The sequence below is a fragment of the Penicillium manginii genome (genome assembly GCF_028828005.1).
Source record: "Penicillium manginii strain IBT 31320 chromosome Unknown utg000004l:1.0-7231830.0:1.0-7236170.0, whole genome shotgun sequence".
NCBI lineage: Eukaryota > Fungi > Ascomycota > Eurotiomycetes > Eurotiales > Aspergillaceae > Penicillium > Penicillium manginii.
This window is the reverse complement of record NW_026643105.1, coordinates 6,668,800-6,691,255: the sequence shown is the minus strand read 5'-3', so window position 1 is coordinate 6,691,255 and position 22,456 is coordinate 6,668,800. Positions and strand designations below refer to the sequence as shown.

The following is a 22,456-nucleotide window of genomic DNA, read 5'->3' as shown; positions in this document are numbered from 1 at the left end:
ACAGGGTCCGAAGAACCCTAAGTTATCATTACCGAGATTTAGGAAAATGTGAATTGGGAATGAGGTTTTCAGCCGGCATGCAATCACCTCATCTGCCCCCCGACTGGAGGGTTCCTTGATATCTTGGCAGCTCTTGGCAGGCATGGATTGACATCACGGTCCACGCGATGGTTCACGAGGAACACAGGTAAGCTTCGCTTTGACCCATCAAAACGCCAGAAACTGGGAAGGCTGAAAAGTCGAAGATTATCTATCAATTCTTCAAAACTCACTGCTAGTCATTTAACTCCGTCCCTCGTGTGCAGATACCCCGTGCATGTAACCAAATGTATGGGCATAGAGGTTCCTTTTATTTTCCGACCTGCACAAGAAATGGTGCCAAGTATGAAGAGTTGTGGGAACCTGGAAGACGAAGCATCAATACTCGTAGCTAGAAAATTGCATGTAATTACTTCTCATGCCGTAAATCACCAATCGGCGCAAAATCAAGACCATCGCCAGCCAGTACTCCTCCACGAAAGGGCGTTCTCGTATCCTTAGCGTTGGAACTATTAGTTCTTAGACTCCCCGGTCCCTGCAGGAGTTCATGACTCTACACCCAGGCACCGGGGTTTGACCTCGATCACGACATCCTGTTGATCCTAGTGTGGCTTGGCTCTGCATGGCCGGGCACTGTATAGGAAATAAACCATCAGATCATCACTCAGAAGAGATGAGAGAGTCATCTAGTATCCTGTCTTGGGCCAAAAGTCGCCATCTAGTAGATCAAAATCGTCGTGAATAATTTGAAAGAAAGTTTTCAGCCACGGAATGAATTCATTGCGTGCGATATGTTCCAGATGATTCAGAGCGAAGGGTTCCTGAAAATCACAGAAATCCTGAGAGAGATATGGCGAGCAGGACCTGTATATAAGACATCTCAATTCCCTCAAATTTGCTCACCAGAAAACGCAAGGGCTTTCCTCTTCTTCTGATTTGTTCATTCGCTCGAGAGTTCTCAAGATGAAGTACTCTGTTGCATCCATTGCGTACCTGATCTCCATTGCGGAGTGTCTTTCGCTTCCTCCGCTTATTCCCAGCATTCCGGGTGTTACTGAGCCTCTGACTACCAATGCTCCTCCTCTGCCTATCCTGCAGGTCCCTACCCCGCCTCTGGAGAGCCCTCCCTTCACTCCCAGCGACATCAAGCCCAAGAAGATTGGTTACTTCTGGACTGGAGCTGGTGACAAGTTCCACAAGGGTAATTTATCAATAAATCATTGGTTCACTGCCTATGCTAATATTTAATTCTTAGATTTCCTTGCGACCTACAGTCTTGACGATGTACGAAAACTCTATCATGCTTCTCAATGCTTTTCTACTTTCTTTCTTTTCTTTGCAAGCTGACTGGTCAAATTTAGGACACCTTCGGTACACTTCTGTGGGTGACTGATGTTCCATCCAGTGGTAATGACCCTCACCATTTGGGACCCTCGCTTGATGGCAAGACCCTATTTGGTGGTGGCCTCCTTTCGCTCTTGAAGACTCAGGTCAGTAATTCCTTAGATCTTTGATGGCGAAATATAACTGACCCTATATTCTATAGGACACTGGTTTCTACTTTGATACCTCCAACCCCTACCGTCCCAAGTTCTTAAAGAGCAACCGAGCCGTTCTGGGATCCATTGCCGATGAAGTCCGTGCTAAACCTGATGGTGGATTCTTTATCACCTACATGGGATCTGCAGTTGGAACCAGCCCCGGTCGTCTCATTGAGACTGATGCTGATTTCAACATCATCCATGAGTACCCCGAGGATGTTGAGGGCACCCTCAACATCCTGGGCGAGCAATTCTCCCCCCCATGGTCTCAGCATCGACTGGGAGAAGAAGCTCATTCTCACTTCCGATTTTGTGGTTCCTATCACTATTCTGAAGCCTAGCTTGGGAATTCAACACGCCAACACTCTCCGTCTTTGGGACCTAGACACCAAAAAGATTCTGAGCACCTTGACTATCCCCAACGTGAGCTCTCACTCTATTCGAAACGCGATTTATTTACCGTCATGCTAACAAATTTAATAGGGAGGTGGTATTCAGGATGTCAAGTTCATCCCTGGTAACAAGGAGTCTGCTGCTCTCGCTACTGCCGTGCACCTTGGACAAGTCTGGATTATCTACCCTCTCCGCAAGGATGAGAATGGCAACCAGGGTGTTATTGAGCTACTGTACGATCTTGGTCCCAAGGCTCGTGACACCATTGCTATCTAGTAAGTAACTCGAGCACCCGAGGCCCTTAGGTGACATAAACTAACCTTTCTACAGCTCCGACATCACCCAAGACGGAAAGTTTATCTACCTCACTTTGACAACTGCCAACCACATCGCCGCTCTGGACATTAGCGACCTCAACAACGTCAAGCGTCTCGATGACCCCAATGAGGACCAACCGACTATTGGTCCCCACTACATCAAGGTTACTCCTGACCAGAAGCACTTGGTTGTCACGGACTACTTCGTCCAGACCGGAGATATCGGTATCATCAACACCCCGGCTGATTTCAAGGCTCTGTACATCGACCTTAATGAGGATGGTGGCCTTAGCTTCAACCGTAGCATCGATTTCCCCAGAGAGTTCGCCAGCCGTGGCGGCGCTAAGCCCCATTCTAGTGTCGTCTTTGACCTCACTGACCCCGAGGACCCCAAATACTACTAGATGCGACTATAGAGCACGAGCACGGGGACGGATTGACTGAAGGAGTTGTACTGTGAGGGCAGTTTGCATTCTCCAATTCTGGCAAAAGCGCTCTGCGCTGTTCTAACTTGAACTTTTATCTTCTAATTCTACTACACTCATTAATATACCTATTTTCTTTTGGATTGTCTATTCTAATGGTACCTCAGGCCCATAGCGCTACTAACTCAGCCCGCACCCGCCACTTGTTGTAGATATCGAGCTTGGTATTCAACTTAATTTAAACTTCATCTACTCTTGTTTTGTTTCTAGTCTTGTGATCCACACCTGATGATGACTCTCCTCGAGTATCTGGGCCATCGCATCGATCTGATACGCTATCCTTTCCACCCACCACCTCAGCCTCCAGCGTAGCATGAAATGCGACCCGTTTAGGCAGCAGATATCTCACATCGATAAAGCGTAACGCACACGTCATTATAATGACCAAAACGAGCAAGGCCAATGCAGTCTGCCAGCCGTACCTATAGTACGGTGCCTCTGATGCCGGCCAAACTAGAACCTGGGACCAGGCGGAAATCGCATAATAACCAGCGACCGAGACTCCGACCACAAGTGTGCGTGCCTCGGGGTCTTGTGGAATGAGATCCGACAGCCACGCGAAAATTAGAGGCGCAGTCCCAAGACAAATATATGAAATAAAATATGAGGCGTATGCGCCTGACAGAGGAACAGCGCTGGGATGGGAAGTCCAAACGCTCATGATGATGCACGGGATGATGCCAATGATTCCTTGGGCTACGACGAGGGTCCATCGCGTGCGAAGGAAATCGGATAATAGAGCCCAGATCCAAACAAAGACTACATTGATGGCTGAGCCCCCGATTGGAATCGCGTTGACTTGTGTGACAGACCACCTTGCACTTCCATCTGGGTTCTTGAGTGACTTCAAGAATAGTGAGAAATACACATAGCCGTAGGTACCAAGCACTGTCGCAATGTACAGAATGGCAATGAAGTAGACGACCCAACCGGAGAATGTGCGCCGAACACCGGCCCATGTCATCTTTTCCGGCTCGGCGCGACCGTTGCGAGCAAGGCGTTCCATAGAAAGCTCAGCGTGAGCCTTTTTGAACCAGAATGCGCGCGGGTTAGGGTTGTTCGGAGTATCTGGAATCATGAAGAAGCCCGCAAACCCCCAAACGACTGTCATGATAGCGTTGATGACAAAAAGCCACCGCCACCCGGCAAGGCCTCCATGTCCATTCAAAGTATCAGAAATTGCAGCCTGGAGGGCGCCCGACATCATTTGGCCGACAGCTTGACATGAATGATAGAAACCCATTCGTTTGGCAAGCTCGGTTGGGGTATACCAGTACACTGAGAAAGATTAGTGCTGAGTGCCACATTGAAAGGAAGATGTTTCTTACTGAACAAGGTCATCATTCCGGGCCATGCACTGCTCTCACAAAGCCCCAGAAAAACACGAAGAGCATAAACTTGCTTGGCGTTCGTTGTCATTGCGATCAGGCCCGTAAGAACTCCCCAAACAATCTCCAAAGTGGGCAACCAGAAGCTTGGCCGAATATACGTCAAAACGACCTGAGAGGGGATGACCATGATGCAGTAGGCGGCATTGAAATATGTCGTGAAACTATACAGGTTAGATTTCCCCTTGAAAATAATGGCTCCCTGGGTGCAACATGACTTACAGGTTCAATTCGTTGCCGTGGAGGTTAAGATCCTCTTGCATGCCGGAGACATAAGCATTGTTAATATTTTGCTGGTCGAGATATTTGATGACTGGGCTATGTTAGTCTTAAGTTCCCTTCGTAAAGCTTCAGTTTGGAGAAATCTGATTTACCTTGAGAGATACAACCAAAGGTCAGTAGAAAAATATCGAGACGTCGCACGAGGGCCTTCTCCTCCGAAGATCGCACATAGCTGGGTTCTGTCTCATCGCGACGGAGAAACGAGAGAAGTCCCATGGCAGGCCAGGTAGTGTGAAGAGCACACAGCAAAGTGAAAGGGAGAAGCAGCGTCCTACCCCTCGCTTCTAAATATTGGAGATTCTGCCCAGCTGCGTGACCGGTGTGATAAGCACCTTAATCGGGAGCGATTCTTGTCTGGGGGGTCAATGCAGATCGAAGGAGGGGGAAGTTGGCGCGTGATAAGCAGCCATCCAATGGTTGTATTCCATTGCGAGGTGGGCGCGCGATGCCGGAGTCATTCCGGTGGACAAGGGGGGGAGATATTGTCGAATCTCCAACTTCGACCCCACCAAGAAATGTTGCATCGGAGCCTCAGCCGACATTTGGTGCAGGTCGAGACGAAGTTTTGAGCGGGATCCAAGCTTGAGAAGGGCCGGGCGCCGAGATAGGAGACCAAGGAGAGACCTTCACGGGTACGCTAGACCCCACGGAGGGTTAGTCCGGGGGTAGTCTCCATAAATTTGGACCAAACTTGGACTGTTTTGAGGTTAGTGGCTTGTTAGAAGGGATTCCGTGGCGGGGGAGAAGAAAGTAACGTGAATGGGGGAGTGGTTGAATGGAAAAGTTGAAGGTGAAGGCGATGGCGATGGCAAAGCAAAGGTGTGACTTGAACTTCCCCGCACACAACACAACCTTCAACCTTTCCAACTACATTCATTGGCATCGCTGTGTATTAAACCCAGGGGAGATCCAGGTGAATATTCTATCCTGATCGTACAATACTATCGCTGACACAGCCTAGCTTAGGATTGACCCATCATATTGCAGTCATGTCCGAGCCTCGCACCAGCCCAGATGGGTCCAGCAGGAGCCTTCCTCGAGAAGCGCCTGGCTTGAGCTACTGGCAACGCACTACGCGCGCCTTTGATCATCTCTTCGCCAATCGAGACACCGCACTCCCATCAATCAGCAAATATGTGATCATTGGCTCTGGCATCTCGGGTGGCCTCACTGCGTTCGAGCTGATAGAGGCGGGCGTGAAGGGGGAGGATATTCTGATTCTCGAGGCCAGGGAAGCAGCTTCTGGGGCCAGCTCTAGGAACGCTGGCCACGTTCGACCAGGTATGTTCAGTCATACGAGCAAAGTAACGACATATTAATCTGCTACTATTTAGATGCATTCCGGGGTTTCAGTGCCTATTCCAAAGTCCATGGCGTCGAACAAGCGCTGAAAATCATCCAGAATGAAAGGCTAGTGCTCGAGAAGGTCGCCCAGTTCGTGAAAAAGCACAACGTTCAATGCGACTTCGATTTGACAACCACCTTCGACGTTTGCATGACCTCGCAGTTCGCGAAATACGAGGCCGAAAGCCTTGAAGCTTACAAACAGGCTGGTGGCGATGCTTCACATATCAAGTTCTATGAAGGGAAAGATGCACAAGAAAAGACCAAAATCCCCGGTGCTGTTGCTGCGTACGAATGGCCCGGTGGTTCAAGTCATCCGGCAAAGCTGGCACAGTTCCTTCTCAAATCCGTGATTGACCAGGGCGCTCGCCTTTTCACATTTTGCCCTGCGATCAAAGTCGAGAAATCTTCAGAGTCGTCAGATTTGTGGGATATTCACACCACCCGTGGAGTTTTGAAAGCCGAAAAGGTCATACATTGCACAAATGCACATGCAGCGTTACTTCTCCCACAACTCGAGCCTTATATTCGGCCCAATCGAGCCCAGGCCCACACTTTGATCCCTTCTCCTGCCCTTGCCGCCGCAGAATGTCTCCAGAGCACCTTTTCTCTACGTTATAGTCTCCATCATTTCTACTCGCTTATTCAACGTAAGGGTGATGGCACACTTGTTCTAGGTGTTTCCCGAACGAATCCCACGCTGAGCGAAGAGACTGTCGCAAGCCGTTTCAGTACCGATGACAGTCGATATAACGAGGAAATTGCTGAAGATGCGTTGCGGAGCTTCGAAAAAATCTTCCCACAATATGCTTCCGAGTCATTGGTGCATGGCGAAGGTCTTGATCATGCTTGGACAGGGGTCATTGCAATGACTACTGACAGCGTTCCATTCGTTGGTGCTATCGACTCGCTACCAGGGCAATATATTTGTGCCGGATTTAATGGACATGGTAGGTGGAACGATGAATCTCATATTCCATTGGATCTCTCTTTACTGACTAATCTCCCTGTAGGCATGGCTCGTATATTCACATGCGCCCCTGGTGTTGCAAAGCTGGTTTCAAGTCCCCAGGGAGACTGGAAGGATACGGGGCTCCCTGAATGCTTTCAGTTTAGCCCCGAGAGGCTTGCAAAACTGTCTGCAGGAAACATGCCTTCGATTTGGTAGATACTGAAGATCGAGGTGAATGATTGGGGTTTAAATATTGGATTTGGATTAGAAATTTAGAGATAGAATTTAGTTCCCATTCATCTTCTCGGTCTTTCACTTTAGCACTTCATCTCAAGTTGTTTGCCATTTATTGCCACTAGGCCGGATCTCAGCGAAATCAAACTAGGTTTGATGCGCCGCAGTTTGAAAGAGGCAGCGATTTCTATTGCGAATCAATCCTATGCCAACTCACTCTAGACTGAACCTGAGATTCTAAAGCGCTGCCCGTCTTGGTTAACAAAATTTACGATGCAATTGGAGGGGTCAGCCGATGTCGCTACGGAGTGAAGATAATATTAAATCAGCCTGGGACGAACAGCCATTTCCCTTCCTTTCTGATCTTGTCAGTCACCAACCTAGAATGAATAAGGCTACATTGAGTGTTTCCGGATTTTGATAATTTGAACTGATATGACTTCAAGTTCGAGGTTGTTCTTTGGTTTTGTTGTCGATATTACAAATATGCTACAATTCATATCTGCCAATTTTATGCCAACCTACTAGACTCTATCAAGTGATTTGGATGAAAATTGTATTCTTTGCCTTGCAGGACTCTTATCACGCCTAAACCGTCACAGGGTATTTATTTAGCAACGGTATCGTCGGCATTGAGAATCAGAGTTGCAAAGAAGAGTGGCTCTCTCACGAATTCCTCTGCCACAATGAATTCGTCGGTGGTATGCGCTCGGTTGAGATTGTGGACCAAATTAATCGGCGTAAATCGATATATGTTCTGCGTGAGTTTCCAGAAGAATTTCGTATCTGTATTCGCAGGCATCAGATACGGAGTCACGACGAGACTCTGACCTGTAATGAGAGGCTTCAAAGTATTCCGAATTGTTCCGGACAGAACTCGGAAAGCCTCTGCATTGACTGGTGAAACTGGGGCGGGCTCCAAGGCGTCGATGGCAGATAAACTGATTTTCCGTCGGTCATCAGGAGTTTCTGTGTAGAACCCTTGGAAGGACATGCCATGTTTGCGAGAAATGGGTCTGATTAGGTTCTCGTAGTGGTTCTGGACCTCTGCAACCGAGCTGTCCACAGCCAGGCGTAAATTAACCATGGTTGAGGCCAACTCAGGGATAGCATTGATTTTGACTCCGCCATTGATTTTCCCAACAGATTGACTTGTTCGGAAAAAATATCGCATGTTATCCAACGCCTGAGCCAGTTGAACTTGTGCGGTTACTTCGCCATTCTCGACTCTTTGCAGTTTATTCCGAATGTTCAATGGGAAGCTGCGCTCCGGAGCATGCACCGCAGCACATTCCAAGAAATTGAAGATTGGGTTCTTTGTTGTGACTTTTCCGGGGAACGGATGGTTTTCAATACTCATGATGATCTCCGAAAGGACCCCGATCGCATTATGATCAGGGGGATTCGCCGCATGTCCACCAGGAGATGTAACATTAATTTGCACATCCATATACCCCTTCTCCGCGACACTAACCATGGCGAATGACTGATCAAATTGAGTCTGAAGTCCGAAAGACCCTTCATCCATCATCATGTAGATTCCTTGGTCTCCATACCGATCGTGAAGCAGTTCAGAAATTGGCCGGGCGCAGTTTCGGCCGCTGATTTCTTCGTCGCAGCCAAATGCCAAAATTATCGTTCGCTTTGGCTTGAAACCGCTCTTCATTAGAAGATCCATACTTTCAATTATCGAGATCAGATAACCCTTGTCATCGGTGGAGCCTCTCCCCCAGATGGTCTTTCCATCAAAATGACCTTCGTAAGGCGGATGCGTCCAATCGGGCACATTCTCGGTCAGTACTGGGACAACATCCTGGTGAGCAAGCAACAGGATGGGCTTGCTTGATTCAGTGGACACGCTGCCCTCCCAGGTAAATATCAAACCATGCGTGTTAACATGGTCGAGTTTAGCATGTTTTAAAACCGTAGGGTATTTAGTTTTGATGTATTTCTCGACCTGATAGAAAATATCCCAACGAGCATCTTGCCCAATAGGACCGAGGTCATCATAGCTTTCGGAGGGAATTTGAATCAGCCCTGACAGCTTCTCGATGATCTCGGTCTGATATTTTGGATCTTCCACTTTATCGCGAATCAATTGTTCGACTTGCGTGTTTGTTGGTGACAGGATTGGCGCCTGCTTGCAGACTGACTCAGAACCGAAAAGATATTTTGGCGAAACAGATGATTCGAAGAACTTGAATTGATAAATTCCTTGAAGGCTGGCAGAATCTTGGAAGGCCAAAAATAAAGATGCGAGTGCGACTGTGAGTGATCCCAGAATCCACCAAGGTATGTTATTTTTTGTCGCCATATTCTGATCGGGATAAAAATCTGAATTCTGGCCAAGTATGTAGAAGAGCGTGTTCATTTAACCGAAACAAAATCATTAGTAGGGGCTCAACAACATTCTTTAGCTCACTCGCCCTTTCATCCCTTGTGGAGGGGCGGAGACCGTTCGGTCACCAACTATGTTCACGGCCAATGAATGCGACCAAGCGGAACTATGGGCTATACAAGCTCGTATACTCCTTTCATATTTTAGTTCAGTCATTAGGCGATTACTACAGACCGCAATACGGGAGACAATTCCATCATAAAGCTTTGTAGCTGAGCGTTATCTAGTCGTCTGAATAGGGTCCTCCTCTAACACAGGGCTTCCCTGCAAGGACAGGCACTCATTATCCCTGGCCAAGGTAGATACCGGATTTGCCGATCACCAATCAATTCTAGCCCTGGTACTCCGTACATAGTAAAACATTGCGAGTACTCCGCACTTTCAATCAGATTTCATAGTGCCTTCCTTTTGTTCAATCTCGTCAATTTACTAATAGTAGCGTCAGGTAGTACACAACCGTTCCTGCTAATCTGAGACTGTCCCTAATCGTTCTTGCCTTGGTATACAAGTAAACAGTACCTTAAAAGGTCTCCCATCCCACCAGAATTCATCTTTTTACACACCACAAATTGTCCCACAGCGCTGTAGGATGGCGCCGTTTTCAGGATCTCTTGTTCCTCGGTGTTCAACAAGCTTAGCCCGTTTGTCGTACTCTGTGTCCGAACTCACAGTTTCCAAGTCCAACTGGTCACCCTCCTTGGGAAAACGATGAAGGCCTAGTTCTTGACTCTTGATGAGCTTACAGAACCCGTTCAAGTTCTGAACTCGGGCTGAGGCTCAGCCTCTCTCCCTCTCTCTCTTATTACTGCATACAAGTAACAACTTTTTTTTGCAATTAGTAAGTCCGATCCAATCCGATCCTTGTCTGATGGTCTTGTTGGACTTGGACTGACAATTTCTGATGAAGAAAAGACTCGGAAATTGTCAAAATTGGTGTCGAAAAGGTCGCATTGGCCTTATTATACGAGCCTACACTCCGCGTCCCCGCCCCTCAGTTGTATGTTTCACACACATTTTCTCACCTGTACATCTTCTGATTTCATTGTATCAGTGTTCTCGTTGCGCTGCCCGGGCCATCGGGTGGGGTGGAAGATTGCGGGTCGCACTTTGCGGCGCGGCTCTGGGCCTTTATGGCCGAAAATAGTATGTAGAATACAATCCAAAATCTCTCTATCTCTTCCATTTCTAAGTGTCTTGATCAGAACCTGCTGCAAACCGAATGTATAGGCTCCAACGCGAAATAGATGTGCTCAAGAGGAACAGTTGGAGATGCTGCGAGGGCAGTCAAAGATGATCCAAGGGCAGTTAGAGGCCCTTCGGGATGATATGAATGAGGGTAACTGAGTTCTCAATCAAGAAGTTCTATTCATTCAAAACATTCTCAATATAATTACGAATTAGATGTAAGGAAATGTAGTATCTCTATTTACCATTATCCCCAGATCAAGTGTAGGCTAGATGCGACCTGCCAGCGGGTTAAACGTTAGGTATCGAGTGGCGATGGGCTCAATTACAGCGCACCTTAAGTACAAGTGGCACAATATGCCGAGAGCCTGTGGGGAGCCCACCCGTAAGAACAGTGTCCCAGAATTGCTGGCGTTCCCTAAACAAATTTGGACCTCTGCCTCATATGCCACTTTACTGCCTGCATTTACCTATAAGTCCAATTACCATTGCTTTAATACAGTTTCGGTAGTTCAATCTCAGACTCTATCACCGAAGCAAGTGTTCTGTGATCTTGAAAAACGAAGATCAGCGCCTACTGGTCGTCGATAGGAGGATCAACTCCAGGATCTGACCCAGCAATGTCTTAAATAACAGCAGGAAGAGCAAGACAAGAAGACAATGAAACAGCGGGCAAAACATACAGACCCGAGCCTACTGCTCAGGGTCGATACAGCCCTTGCTGATCGGGATAACGAGGCTGAAATAGACCATTAGTTAATACAACCATAACAGCAGTGAGACGCGGGAGATCCACAACGGCTCCACAGTGCCTTCGCGCGCACTTCCTGATTAGGTTAGAATGTTTTTGAATGCCTATGTACGCAGACAGCAAATCATTTTCATCGAGCTTTCATTGCCATTGGGTAAGAAAAAATAGATGATACGTATTTAGTCTCGTGAGGTCATGTTCGCCCCAGACGAAAATTTCACCGGTGTCCCGAAAACCCTGAGACCAGGTATTGACTTTTGAGGACGTGGCCCACCTAGTAGCTAAGGAGAGTTCCTTTGATTTTTGCATTCATTCCCTGTGGACAGATGAATACCTAGGTATGAATGTTCTATTCCATTTAATATTCCACTACAATATTTCAAGCTACCAGACAGTTGAAACGGAGCTAGATGGTTTATTAATGACAAAGTCAGCCTGGGGATTGACGCAGGAGTCTGCGAACGCATTTCCTAAGTACGTTTAGCGCAGATGATTCTGTGGATCAGAGTGATGAAGTGGAGCTTTATTGGAGACTAAAAATGTTTGTCTGCGATACCCAAGTGACAATGGATTTTCAATACAGCCCAGTTTCTATTTAAGTCCACATATGCCCCTCGGAGTGCCTTCGTGAATCACCCTTCTATCTTCTCTCTACTTTATAGCCATTCTGTTATCACGCATCCAAGTTCTTGGCAAGATGGCCGAAATACAAGACCACAAGAAGGCATTTGAAGTCCTTGCAGAATATCGTTCTAGGGACGGTCTGCATATAGACTCGTTGCTCGACTCAGAAAAACACGGCGCTCTGACGTACAACGACTTTCTCATTTTGCCAGGATCTATCAGTAAGAAATTGATGGCCCTTGATTCTTATGCGTTTCTAATTCTTTGATCAGCTTTCTCAGCACAGGATGTCACCTTGGATACCAAGGTTACTAGGCGATTCACCCTCAAAGCTCCCCTCCTCTCCTCTCCAATGGACACCGTGACGGAACACAACATGGCTATCCACATGGCTCTCCTGGGCGGTCTTGGTGTTATCCACAATAACTGCACCGCCGAAGAGCAGGCTGATATGGTGAAAAAGGTGAAGCGCTATGAGAATGGCTTCATCCAAGACCCTGTTGTTCTGTCTCCGAAGGCAACCGTTGGAGATGCAAAGCAATTGAAAGAAAAGTGGGGGTTTGGTGGTTTCCCTGTTACTGGTTAGTTTGAAAGCTGAACTTTTCTTGACGATAATCTCTCCCCCACGGCCGATTCTAATGAGATGACCTTCGTTCACAGAAAATGGGACACTCCACTCCAAGCTCCTCGGAATGATCACCAGCCGGGATATTCAATTTCACGATCAACCGAATGACCCAGTCACTGTAGTCATGTCTACAAATCTTGTCACTGCGCCGGCGGAGACAACACTTGCCCAGGCCAACGAAGTTCTTCGAAAATCAAAGAAGGGGAAGCTGCCAATCGTCAATGAACAAGGAGCTCTGATTTCATTGCTATCCCGGTCGGATTTGATGAAAAACATCCATTATCCACTGGCATCAAAGCTCGAATCCAAACAACTACTTTGCGCGGCAGCTATCAGCACTCACGAGGCAGACAAGGAACGACTACGAAAGCTAGTCAATGCCGGCCTAGATATTGTTGTCGTGGATAGCAGCCAAGGAAACAGCATGTACCAGATCGCCATGATCAAATACATCAAACAGAACTTCCCCCAAATCGACGTGATCGCGGGAAATATCGTCACTCGAGAGCAGGCTGCGTCACTCATCGCTGCTGGTGCAGATGGCCTCAGAATCGGCATGGGCAGTGGCAGCGCGTGCATTACGCAGGAAGTCATGGCTGTTGGCCGCCCTCAAGCCGCAGCAGTACGCAGTGTTTGCTCATTTGCTGCCCGGTTCGGTGTCCCTTGTATTGCGGATGGTGGAGTTCAAAACCTCGGCCATATTGTGAAGGGACTTGCGCTCGGAGCATCAACGGTGATGATGGGAGGCCTTCTTGCCGGCACCACTGAATCCCCCGGTGACTACTTCGTGAGCAATGAAGGACAGTTAGTCAAAGCTTACCGGGGAATGGGAAGCATTGCAGTCATGGAGGACAAGAGAGAAAGCGGCGGCAATGCTGGTGCCTCCCGTTACTTCTCTGAAAATGACAAGGTCAAGGTTGCGCAGGGGGTTGCGGGCTCGGTTGTTGATCGCGGCTCTATTACCAAATTTGTCCCTTATCTTTTGACCGGCATTCAGCACTCTCTTCAAGATATTGGAGTCCAAAATCTTGATGCCTTACGCGACGAGGTCAACAGTGGACTTGTTCGGTTCGAGATGAGAAGTGGAAGCGCACAGGCCGAGGGAAACGTGAACGGTTTGCATACCCATGAAAAGAAACTATACGTTTGAATTGCCGCAGGTCTTTCTAGATTCGTGGTTCTTTCTTTCTTGCTCCATTTTTGAAAAGTTCTGTTTTGGCTCAAGATCGATTACATACAAAAAAGTCTCGAAGACTCATATGACCTTCTACTATTTTTGCTCTTCTACCTGTGCGAATCCATGTAGTCAATCTAAATATGCGGAAGTTGGCCACTTGAATAGAAAGTTCTATTGCATTCGATTAGAGCTGAATTCAATTTGAAAGGAGTTTCAGGTAACAGAGGCCTTCGTTCAATAGAAAACAGATTCCAATCAAACTGATTTTCTCCATTTGAAGGTTGCATCGGACCTGTGTAATGGCTGATTATAGGTCGACTGGCACCTGAGCAGCTAGTTAATTACTTGGGCACCTACCGGGGCACTGCGCTTACCGATAGTACCAAGTTATCAGAACTGGTTACTCAACTCAGCTATCGCAAGCGGGTGGTGAGAGCCAAAGAAGGAAAAGAAAAACATGATTTGAAATGGAAGGATTTAAAGTTCATCCCGGGTTTACCAATTCCAAGTTAGTTTGAAAGCTTGACCGTGCGGCTGAGCCTCGCTTTAGTATAGTCACACAATACCCCTTTAGATCATCCGTAATCCGTAATATTATAAAGAGGCTCTCATCCCCACTACCTAGCCAGGAAGAATTTCCAACTATTTCATGCTGATCTTCCCCGAAATCTCATCAAGCGAAGAGGGGCCCCATATTGCTAGCGCCTACAAAGTTCATCTCAGCCTTCAGCTTCACTCTAGTGCTGACGCTGACAGCTAGCGCAAGAAAAACCTTAATCCCAGGAGTCCGCTTTCCCAACTTCGTATCCTGCTTATTTCTGCGACCATATCGCGAGAGTTTAATCTTTCTTCTTCTGTCTCCCTGGAGTATTCACAAGCAATGCGGTTCTTTGAAAATAATGTCGCCCCTGACCAGACGGTCCAAACCAGGTTGCAGGTGCTTGGTGCCGGTCTCCCTCGCTGCGCAACAAGCTCTCTTCAAACCGCTCTTGAATCGCAGCACATCGGGCTGTCTCCCTGCATGCACTTCGCCCATGTTGCACCCAATGCCGAACGTGGCGACATCGTTTTAGCTGCCCTTCGGGAGAAGGAGACCGCACGGCGTCACAAGCTTCTTTACAAATTATTCAACGGATTTCTAGCAACTAGCGACTTCCCTGCGTCCATTTTTATGGATGATCTTATGGACATGTATCCGGATGCCAAGATTGTGCTGAACAAGCGGCCTGGTGGCGCCTCTCAGTGGGTGGAGTCGATCAAGTTGCTCACCTTCGGAGCATCACCGGTGTACCGCACTCTCTGCTTTCTGTGGAAAACAGACCGCAACGTGGCCGCTATGTGGGACGGGATAATGGAGCTCTGTCAGAGCAAATTGGACCTAGCTCCGCACGAGCTTTTGACAGAGAAGCATTATGACGCGCATAATGCTTGGATTCATGCCGAGGCAGCTAAGCGCGGGCGGAAGGTCTTGGAATTTGAACCTCGTGATGGATGGGAGCCTTTGTGCGCATTTCTCGACAAAGAGGCCCCGAGAGACGAGCCGTTCCCTCACCGCAACGATGCATCTGAAGTTCGCATGGTCGTGAGGATTCTATATACCCGGGGTGCGATTTCCTGGCTTGCTCTAGGTGCGGCGTTGTATGGCACTACAAGATGGCTCTTAAACATGCAGTTCCTCTAACTCACCAGAGAGCAAATGAAAATTCTCGAAGTCTCGCGCGTGATAAGCAATTCGAGGAAACAACAGTGGTAATCGGTACCGCAAGAGGATGGCAAAATATGGAGTTACTAGTAAGAACTTGAAGAAAGCGCAGTATTTTGCTAACAAGATCAGATTCTTGATAAAGATGAGAGCTTTTATTGGTGGGGATTAAGTCTTATATGTAATTTATTCAATGTTAAACCCTGGTTTCGAGGGTTTCTAGCTTAGCCACTTCAACTTGTTAGTTTACTAAATAGTGACCCGTGCACGGACGAGTCCGTTAGATTTCAGCAACTCTAGTACGGGCAAGGTATTTATTTACCTGAATCTGGACGCCTTGAATTTTCAGGATCGCGACCGTAAAAATCCCACTTCATCTGAGACACTCACTCCAATACTGTCTCAAAAAGGCATTCATGACGCTTTCTCGAAAGGCTCTCACGACGCCTTCTCCACCTTTTCTCGGGGATGGAGCATGCCGAGCCAATGAAGAGTGATAAGACCACCAATCGAGACAAAGAATTGGCAATACTTAAGAAAAAGGCTAAAAATATACCTCGGGTGGCGGGATCAGCTGCTCCAAGGTTTGAAGAGTGGTCTTCTTTGAATCTGGCCAAGTAGCTGCCCAAGTCCACTGCTTTCTATTTTCTCGATATCCTGCCCGGCTCATATGAGAGTCCAGTGTGACAACCTTGGAACCCATCTAACAAGAATCCGACTAACAGAGAAATACACCTTTCAAAACTACGCGTGAGCAATAAATCCTGAAGGTAAGACACCTAATTAAGGTCAGCGATGACTTTGACGTTCATAGGGAAATTCTAACCGAGTGACAATCTGTCAGATTACCAGACCACCACAACAAGCCGACTTTCAGGTGATTCATCGAGAGTAAATAAAAGTCCTGTTTCGTTTCGCCAAGTCTCCGACATTGAAACCTTCAAGGGGTTTCCTATTCCAAACTCCCAAGGCGCACGCGGTGGCCGTTCCGGTTTGGGTGCGGGTCCGACGAAAGCGGCGTTTGCGGGGGAAATTCCAGGTCGCATCAGTCATTGATCATCACAGATGCCATTTCATTCATAATTTCGGGTCGCGACTACCCAGAACTCTTCTTCTATCTTCTTTTATTTCGGTTACCTGCATCTTGATCTCTTCACATCTTAATTCATGCGTGGGTGAACAAACCCCAACCCTACTCCGAATCCCCCGCCGATCATCGAAGGGCCAGACCCCCCTTGCATCCAATTGAACCGTTGGCATTCGCCACCTCGCCACTATATGCCAGTATAACAATACCGGCGATATGGGGAAAAAGGGCGGGTTGAAAGAGATCAAGCTACACCATAGGCGACCGAGGAGGGTATTTGTGCAGATCGCCCTCATCGCTTCTGTAGTATGGGTCTTCTACCATACATTGTCGAGCTTGGGGGGTGAGTAATATCTTGATCAACGACTCAGACCGATTATACCTTTAGCTTCAGAGAACATACTAAATCCTCACAGGTACATTATACCCTGATCTCCCAGCAGAGAAACTTCCACAGCCAAAGGAATCGGAGAACCACTCGGCTTTCACACAGAGCCTTTCCAATGTTTTGGCGCTACTTCCAGACGAGCAGCAGACACAGCGGCTGCTCACACCTATCGAGTCCACTGGAGAACAGAGAATGAAAGAATTCGGAATCCGGACTCGCCAGTACAAGCAGCTCTTTGATGTATGGGAAACATTACATACCAACAAAACAAAGTCCCAAAGGTTCGTCCAGGATGATGTGCTCCAACGCCTCTATCAAAATCCTTCAATCGCAACTTTGCTCGATCGCGACATGGCCCAGATCGTTCATAGCTATGAGTCTTATCGCTCGATAGTAACTCAGCTTTCGACTCTCCTCTTCCCATGGACAGCACCATATTTCGCGGACCATCTCCAACTGCGCCAACAACTACAGTCCGCCCCTCGCGGACTGGTATTTTCAGCCGGGAATGACCAAGTTCGCTTCTTACTCACTTCAATCCCGGCAATTCGTCGATTAGGGTGTCAACTCCCGATCGAGGTGATGTACCTCGGCGACGATGATCTCCGCCCAGCATCACGGACCGCGCTGGAGGAACTGCCGGGCGTCATTACGCGCGATCTTCGCAAAATGGTCAATGACAAAGGCTGGGCCTTGAAAGGATGGGCCGGCAAACCATTTGCAGTTTTGTTCTCCAGTTTCCGCGAGGTTATCTTCATCGACGCCGATTCTTTGTTCCTTCAAAACCCGGAGACACTATTCGATGACTTCGCATACCGCGAAACAGGCGCGCTGTTCTTCAAAGACCGATTGATGTTCCCAGAATCCAAGCGGGAGTGGATGCAGAAGGTCCTTCCAGAGCCTATTTCCAGCAAAGCGCAACAGACTCGCCTATGGGATGGGCAGAGCGGCCATATGCAGGAGTCTGGGGTATTGGTGCTCGATACCTATAGGCACTTTTTGTCACTTCTTTTGGTGACGAGGATGAATGGGCCGGATCGAGATGGTAATGAGAAGAATGGTATTCGGGGCGTATATGATATGCTATTTGGTGAGTCTCCGTTCTGCTTGGTGTTGGGAACAAGTTCTAACGAGGAAATAGGCGACAAGGAAACTTTTTGGCTGGGCTGGGAGTTAGCCGGAGACACAGATTATGCATTCCACAACGGCAGTGTTGGTACAATCGGAGTTGCTCATGCTGAAACTCCTCGACCAGCGCCCAGTGCGGCGGCTGGGCTAAGCACTCCATCCAAAGAATACACCATCTGTGCGCCTCAGTTACTGCATCTTGACCGGATGGGACGACCTCTCTGGTTCAATGGATGGTTGCTTGAGAATAAGTTTGCCAAAGCCGGGGAAAAGAGACCTGCCAAGTTCGAGGCCTATGTTCGCGAAGAAGGAAGAGTCCCAGATTGGCAATTGAAAGAGAGTAACATGGCATGCTTAACATCAAAGAAGATGTTTAGTCTTTCGCAAGAGGAGAGTGATGTTCTGGACATGACAATTGAAATGGGGAGACGATGTGAAGCATTCTGAACAGTCCCCTATAGTTCAAATACTACTAGCACCCAAATACATTGTGGATAATACCATATTTTTCGTCAACTCTGGTGGATTACAAACTCCCAGGTGTACGTGTCTTCACCTCTAGCCTTATTCACATCTTCTTTCTCACTGTTATGTACAATCTGTCCAGTTTCCTCTCGTGCAAAATAATGGGAGTTAGGTCTGCATGGCATTAAATACCATGTCTCAGATGGTTGATACAACGCCTTGCGTGCCCCGTTGTAAAAGATCTTCCGTGTTATTCTTCGAAATCAGTTTGGTAATAGCACAGTAGATCCAGAAACTGTCTCAACCGGTTCTTTCTCAGTCAGGGCCAGGCCATGGTATTCTTAAACGTTTCAACAACAACGGAAAACTTACAAGACAATGAATTCTGTATCAGTGTTTTAACAACAACAGCAGCAACACTCATCTTCACCACAACAATCACAACAATCCGAGTCATTCTCATCTTTTCTACCACGATACCTGTTGTGACTATTATGGCTCCTACTACCATGATAGGTGTTGTGATCACGATCATTATGATGTCTGTGACTATCATAGTCCCTGCGGCCGTGGCCATGATGATCCCTGTGACCTCCGTGACCACGTTGAAGTGATGGCGGGGGTGTCGGGAGATATTCCTCAACCCAGCTTTGAGCTCAGCAGATTAATTAAAATGAATATTCAAAGACCAATTTTGCGCCTGGTATTAGTTTTGCTTACCATTCCTCATGATAAATAATTTCAGGTTGATACAGGGTTCTATCCTGCGAGCGTTTTGCGGGGGCCGACGGTCTCGAATGATGATGCTTCGAAGGATGCTTCGAATGATGCCTCGGGTGACGCCTCGGGTGATGGTGATTACCTGTCATCTTGAAATGGGGGAGGATAGAAGATTGGGAAAATCGAGTTTAAGCCTTGGACTCGGAGCTAATGGTTTCAATCCACCCAGAAGGACCACGCTGAAGTAAAAGTATATCGATTTGGGAAGGATAAAGCAAAGAAGATTCGTGAGCGACTTGATGATTATTGCGGTTGCCCTGGATATATGGGCTTTTATAATAATCTTCTGCCCGGGTGATTGACGAAGAAGTGAGGCTGAATGATGGTTATCTGAAGCTTTCTCCTAGTTGCTGCATGGCAAGTTTCATCTTACGCGCCCAGTTTAAGTATATTTCGTTGACGTATACCTATTCCTTTTGAGATTGGAGTTGTTTGTTTTCCATTGGAGGGTAGTTTGAGAGACTATCATCTGCTGCAGTGAGCGCCTAGGTCATGCCCAGGTGCTGAAACATGGACCTCGATAGGCGTCACGAAAAACACTTCCATCTCCCCCAGTTCGTAGTTGAAAATAATTCAGGTATTCACAGCAGACAGAATTAGCGCCCATGCCGTGAGATTACATATCTCGTGGCAAGTAGAAGGCCAACCAGATTCTGAAACAGGGTAGAGTCCTGCGCCAAAGGTAACTGACCCCAGCCCCAGGGCGTCGCCCTGCACATTCACAACCTGGCCCGTACAATTGACGCGCCCCCTGCGCCCGGGCGTCGGCCTTTCGCAAGGCCTTCGTGACTTGCGTGACCCCCTCCCTCTCTTTATCGTCGAATCCTGGGACGCACCGAGCCCGCCCACCACACCTAGAACGGCCTAACAACTAGCGACCGAGTCGGGTGGTACGTGGAACAAATTTCCATGGCCCTCGCGCTGATGGTTGTACCCCCTGTTTTCTGAACAACACTTACAGCGACTTGCATGTGGCCAGTGGGTGCCGCCTGGGGAAGAACAACCTTTGCGCTTATGGATGTCATTGGGGATGACAAGGGATGAGGCTGAGATTCGCCCCTGGGAGCACGACTACGTATTTACCGGATAATGTCCGGCAACTTTTGACGGTCCCCTTCCGTTCTGAGACGGTCATGGAAATGCGGGGGTTCCATCATAGTCAAATGGATCTTCTAGGCTATGACCATAGGACAGGGCGTCTTCTACACTTTCCTTCACACACATTCTGAGTCAGTCAACCCGCCGCCCTGAGCTGCCCTCCGAGCGACCTTGGGCTGCTTACCGAGCGGTTCTGAGTTACTCAAACATCAACGCAGAGATGATTCCATCTATAATTCAAACTAAGTGGAATCAGTGGGAGACGCTATTGGGAGCATACAATGAAGAAAACGAACTGTGATTTAAAAGTTGAATGAATTTAACATGAGAGTATAGTGATATTTGATTCTAATAACAAAGAGCTGATCATGAAAACCAAAGCTGATCATGACTATTTTAATAACCGTGCGACTATTACGGAAAACGAGGACAGCCGAATCGATAACACCGGGTCTTTCTGTTGATGAGTTCAGAACTAGATAGCTAAAGATAGTGGCCCGGTCCATTAGTTGGCCTAAACTATATTACTGCAACCGTGACAACCGCTCTCCAGATTATGCAGTTCAGAATGCCCATGGTTTGTTCTCAGTGTCAGAACATTTCGCCCGTGAGCGTCCTTCTTTCTCCGTAGGATATTACTTCTCTGTAAACTTTTGGGAATCGGGCGTTTCGTTGACAATCGAGGGTAGTAGTGAGAGGCTGCTCACTGCAAGAAGGTCTTCGATGTTGGTGCTTCCACTCGGGGCAAGCCCACCACAGTCTTCGAAATCTTTTAGGACCTTGTCGATTATCTCCGCCTGGCCACTCAAATGTAAAAACTTTCCAATACAAGCGTGTATTTCGAGAAGTTTAGGGTCTGGAAGTTCCCAACTACCTTTGTGAATCCTGAACTTGACAAGCCGATTTTTAGGTAAATTTCGTATTGGCCCTGTGGCGGTATCTGGAAAGGTCTTGATTCGATATTGGTGGGTAACTCCGGTTGCTTCAAAAATGAGTCTGAATTGACCGAATTCCCTGTGAATTTGGGAGTCTAGCATTAGGATGTTCTTTTCTGAATTGATCTGCTCTGATGTAAAGGACATATTGCAAAGGACTGGAAAGTAGCGCCTTAGGTTGACCCAAATCTTTGTATGTCTGTCCACTGCCTCACTGTTATTAGCTTGAAAGGATCCAAGTGCAAATGGCATAATGTGGGCAGCTTCAAGATGGGTCGTTATTGCGTTCCGTGGATGGGCGTGGCTGTGACTGTATTGCCCCGTTGCAAGACATTTATTACTATCTCTTTCTAAACCGTGATGCCGGAGTTGTGACTGAGAGCTTCTACTGATAGGCTCGATATTTAGGCTTTTGGGATTCTCGATTGAATCTTCAACGCCAGAGCGCGGAGACGGAGTGATTTCAGTGAGTGTTTTTCCACCCTGTGCTTTCAGAGGAATCAATAACCCAGTTCTGATACTTTGGACCAGTTGCCGAAGCTTCTCATCGTTTGCACACCCTGAAACGTCCTCCGCCAAGTTTTTTTTTCAGTCAGGAGCAAGGATCTTAAAGAAGTCACAGAGGAAGTCCTTGGTTTTGTCCGTGGGTTCAAGTGGTGCGTAATTACTCAGCTTTCGATCCAGCTTCTAGCTTGATTATGAGTATCGAGAAGATTAGAAGACACAGAAGGACTCACCGTCTTTGAGGATGATGACATTCTGCCGATTACCCAGGCTTGGGTGCGCTTGGGGCCAGTCTGAAGGGTATGGTAGTTCCAGTAGAAGTAAGGTGGCCGAATCGCTGGGTGACAGTTGAGAAGGGGATTGATGATAGATGAGTACAATTAGTTGAAGCCTTGCAAGGAGATGATGAATGAGTGCGATTGGATGAAGGAAAGTTGAGTGGGGGCGGGGAGGCTTGAAGTCACTTTCTCACCGCTTTCCATATTCACTCTTGCTCAGTTAGATAGGCTGAAAGAAGAGGTATAGCTCGCCGACTGGACAATGAGAGCTGGTGACTGACCAGATCACTGAGCATGAGCGCCGTGCTGACATTTACTCGGTGAGCCTGAGCCTGATCGCCCTCATTAAAGCG

At 47.7% G+C, this 22,456-nt stretch overlaps 9 protein-coding genes across 9 annotated transcripts; 6 read left to right on the top strand and 3 right to left on the bottom strand.

The window, feature by feature from the left end:
• Window positions 1–839: 839 nt before the first annotated feature.
• Window positions 840–2,694, top strand: N7533_006216 (uncharacterized protein; the record flags this gene model as incomplete). Its single annotated transcript, XM_057102866.1, has 8 exons — window positions 840–905; window positions 946–1,240; window positions 1,295–1,323; window positions 1,401–1,529; window positions 1,586–1,845; window positions 1,922–2,003; window positions 2,064–2,248; window positions 2,304–2,694. 8 exons carry the CDS (start codon window positions 840–842, stop codon window positions 2,692–2,694), a joined length of 1,437 nt encoding a protein of 478 aa, XP_056962496.1.
• Window positions 2,695–2,953: 259 nt separating this feature from the next.
• Window positions 2,954–4,661, bottom strand: N7533_006215 (allantoate permease; the record flags this gene model as incomplete). Its single annotated transcript, XM_057102865.1, has 4 exons — window positions 2,954–4,053; window positions 4,104–4,327; window positions 4,386–4,476; window positions 4,538–4,661. The coding sequence occupies 4 exons, from the start codon at window positions 4,659–4,661 to the stop codon at window positions 2,954–2,956; spliced, it is 1,539 nt and encodes a 512-aa protein (XP_056962495.1).
• A 773-nt stretch (window positions 4,662–5,434) lies between these two features.
• N7533_006214 (NAD(P)/FAD-dependent oxidoreductase) lies at window positions 5,435–6,957 on the top strand (the record flags this gene model as incomplete). The annotated part of the gene is made up of 3 exons (XM_057102864.1): window positions 5,435–5,726; window positions 5,780–6,739; window positions 6,803–6,957. 3 exons carry the CDS (start codon window positions 5,435–5,437, stop codon window positions 6,955–6,957), a joined length of 1,407 nt encoding a protein of 468 aa, XP_056962494.1.
• Window positions 6,958–7,582: 625 nt separating this feature from the next.
• N7533_006213 (M20 family metallopeptidase) lies at window positions 7,583–9,289 on the bottom strand (the record flags this gene model as incomplete). The annotated part of the gene is made up of 1 exon (XM_057102863.1): window positions 7,583–9,289. The coding sequence occupies one exon, from the start codon at window positions 9,287–9,289 to the stop codon at window positions 7,583–7,585; it is 1,707 nt and encodes a 568-aa protein (XP_056962493.1).
• A 2,717-nt stretch (window positions 9,290–12,006) lies between these two features.
• On the top strand, window positions 12,007–13,711 carry N7533_006212 (IMPDH/GMPR family protein; the record flags this gene model as incomplete). The annotated part of the gene is made up of 3 exons (XM_057102862.1): window positions 12,007–12,154; window positions 12,206–12,514; window positions 12,594–13,711. The coding sequence occupies 3 exons, from the start codon at window positions 12,007–12,009 to the stop codon at window positions 13,709–13,711; spliced, it is 1,575 nt and encodes a 524-aa protein (XP_056962492.1).
• Window positions 13,712–14,618: 907 nt separating this feature from the next.
• N7533_006211 (sulfotransferase family protein) lies at window positions 14,619–15,419 on the top strand (the record flags this gene model as incomplete). Its single annotated transcript, XM_057102861.1, has 1 exon — window positions 14,619–15,419. The coding sequence occupies one exon, from the start codon at window positions 14,619–14,621 to the stop codon at window positions 15,417–15,419; it is 801 nt and encodes a 266-aa protein (XP_056962491.1).
• A 1,324-nt stretch (window positions 15,420–16,743) lies between these two features.
• Window positions 16,744–18,490, top strand: N7533_006210 (putative alpha-1,3-mannosyltransferase; the record flags this gene model as incomplete). The annotated part of the gene is made up of 2 exons (XM_057102860.1): window positions 16,744–16,870; window positions 16,944–18,490. 2 exons carry the CDS (start codon window positions 16,744–16,746, stop codon window positions 18,488–18,490), a joined length of 1,674 nt encoding a protein of 557 aa, XP_056962490.1.
• A 350-nt stretch (window positions 18,491–18,840) lies between these two features.
• On the top strand, window positions 18,841–19,122 carry N7533_006209 (uncharacterized protein; the record flags this gene model as incomplete). Its single annotated transcript, XM_057102859.1, has 1 exon — window positions 18,841–19,122. One exon carries the CDS (start codon window positions 18,841–18,843, stop codon window positions 19,120–19,122), a length of 282 nt encoding a protein of 93 aa, XP_056962489.1.
• Window positions 19,123–21,021: 1,899 nt separating this feature from the next.
• On the bottom strand, window positions 21,022–21,468 carry N7533_006208 (uncharacterized protein; the record flags this gene model as incomplete). The annotated part of the gene is made up of 1 exon (XM_057102858.1): window positions 21,022–21,468. One exon carries the CDS (start codon window positions 21,466–21,468, stop codon window positions 21,022–21,024), a length of 447 nt encoding a protein of 148 aa, XP_056962488.1.
• Between the last annotated feature and the right edge of the window lie 988 nt (window positions 21,469–22,456).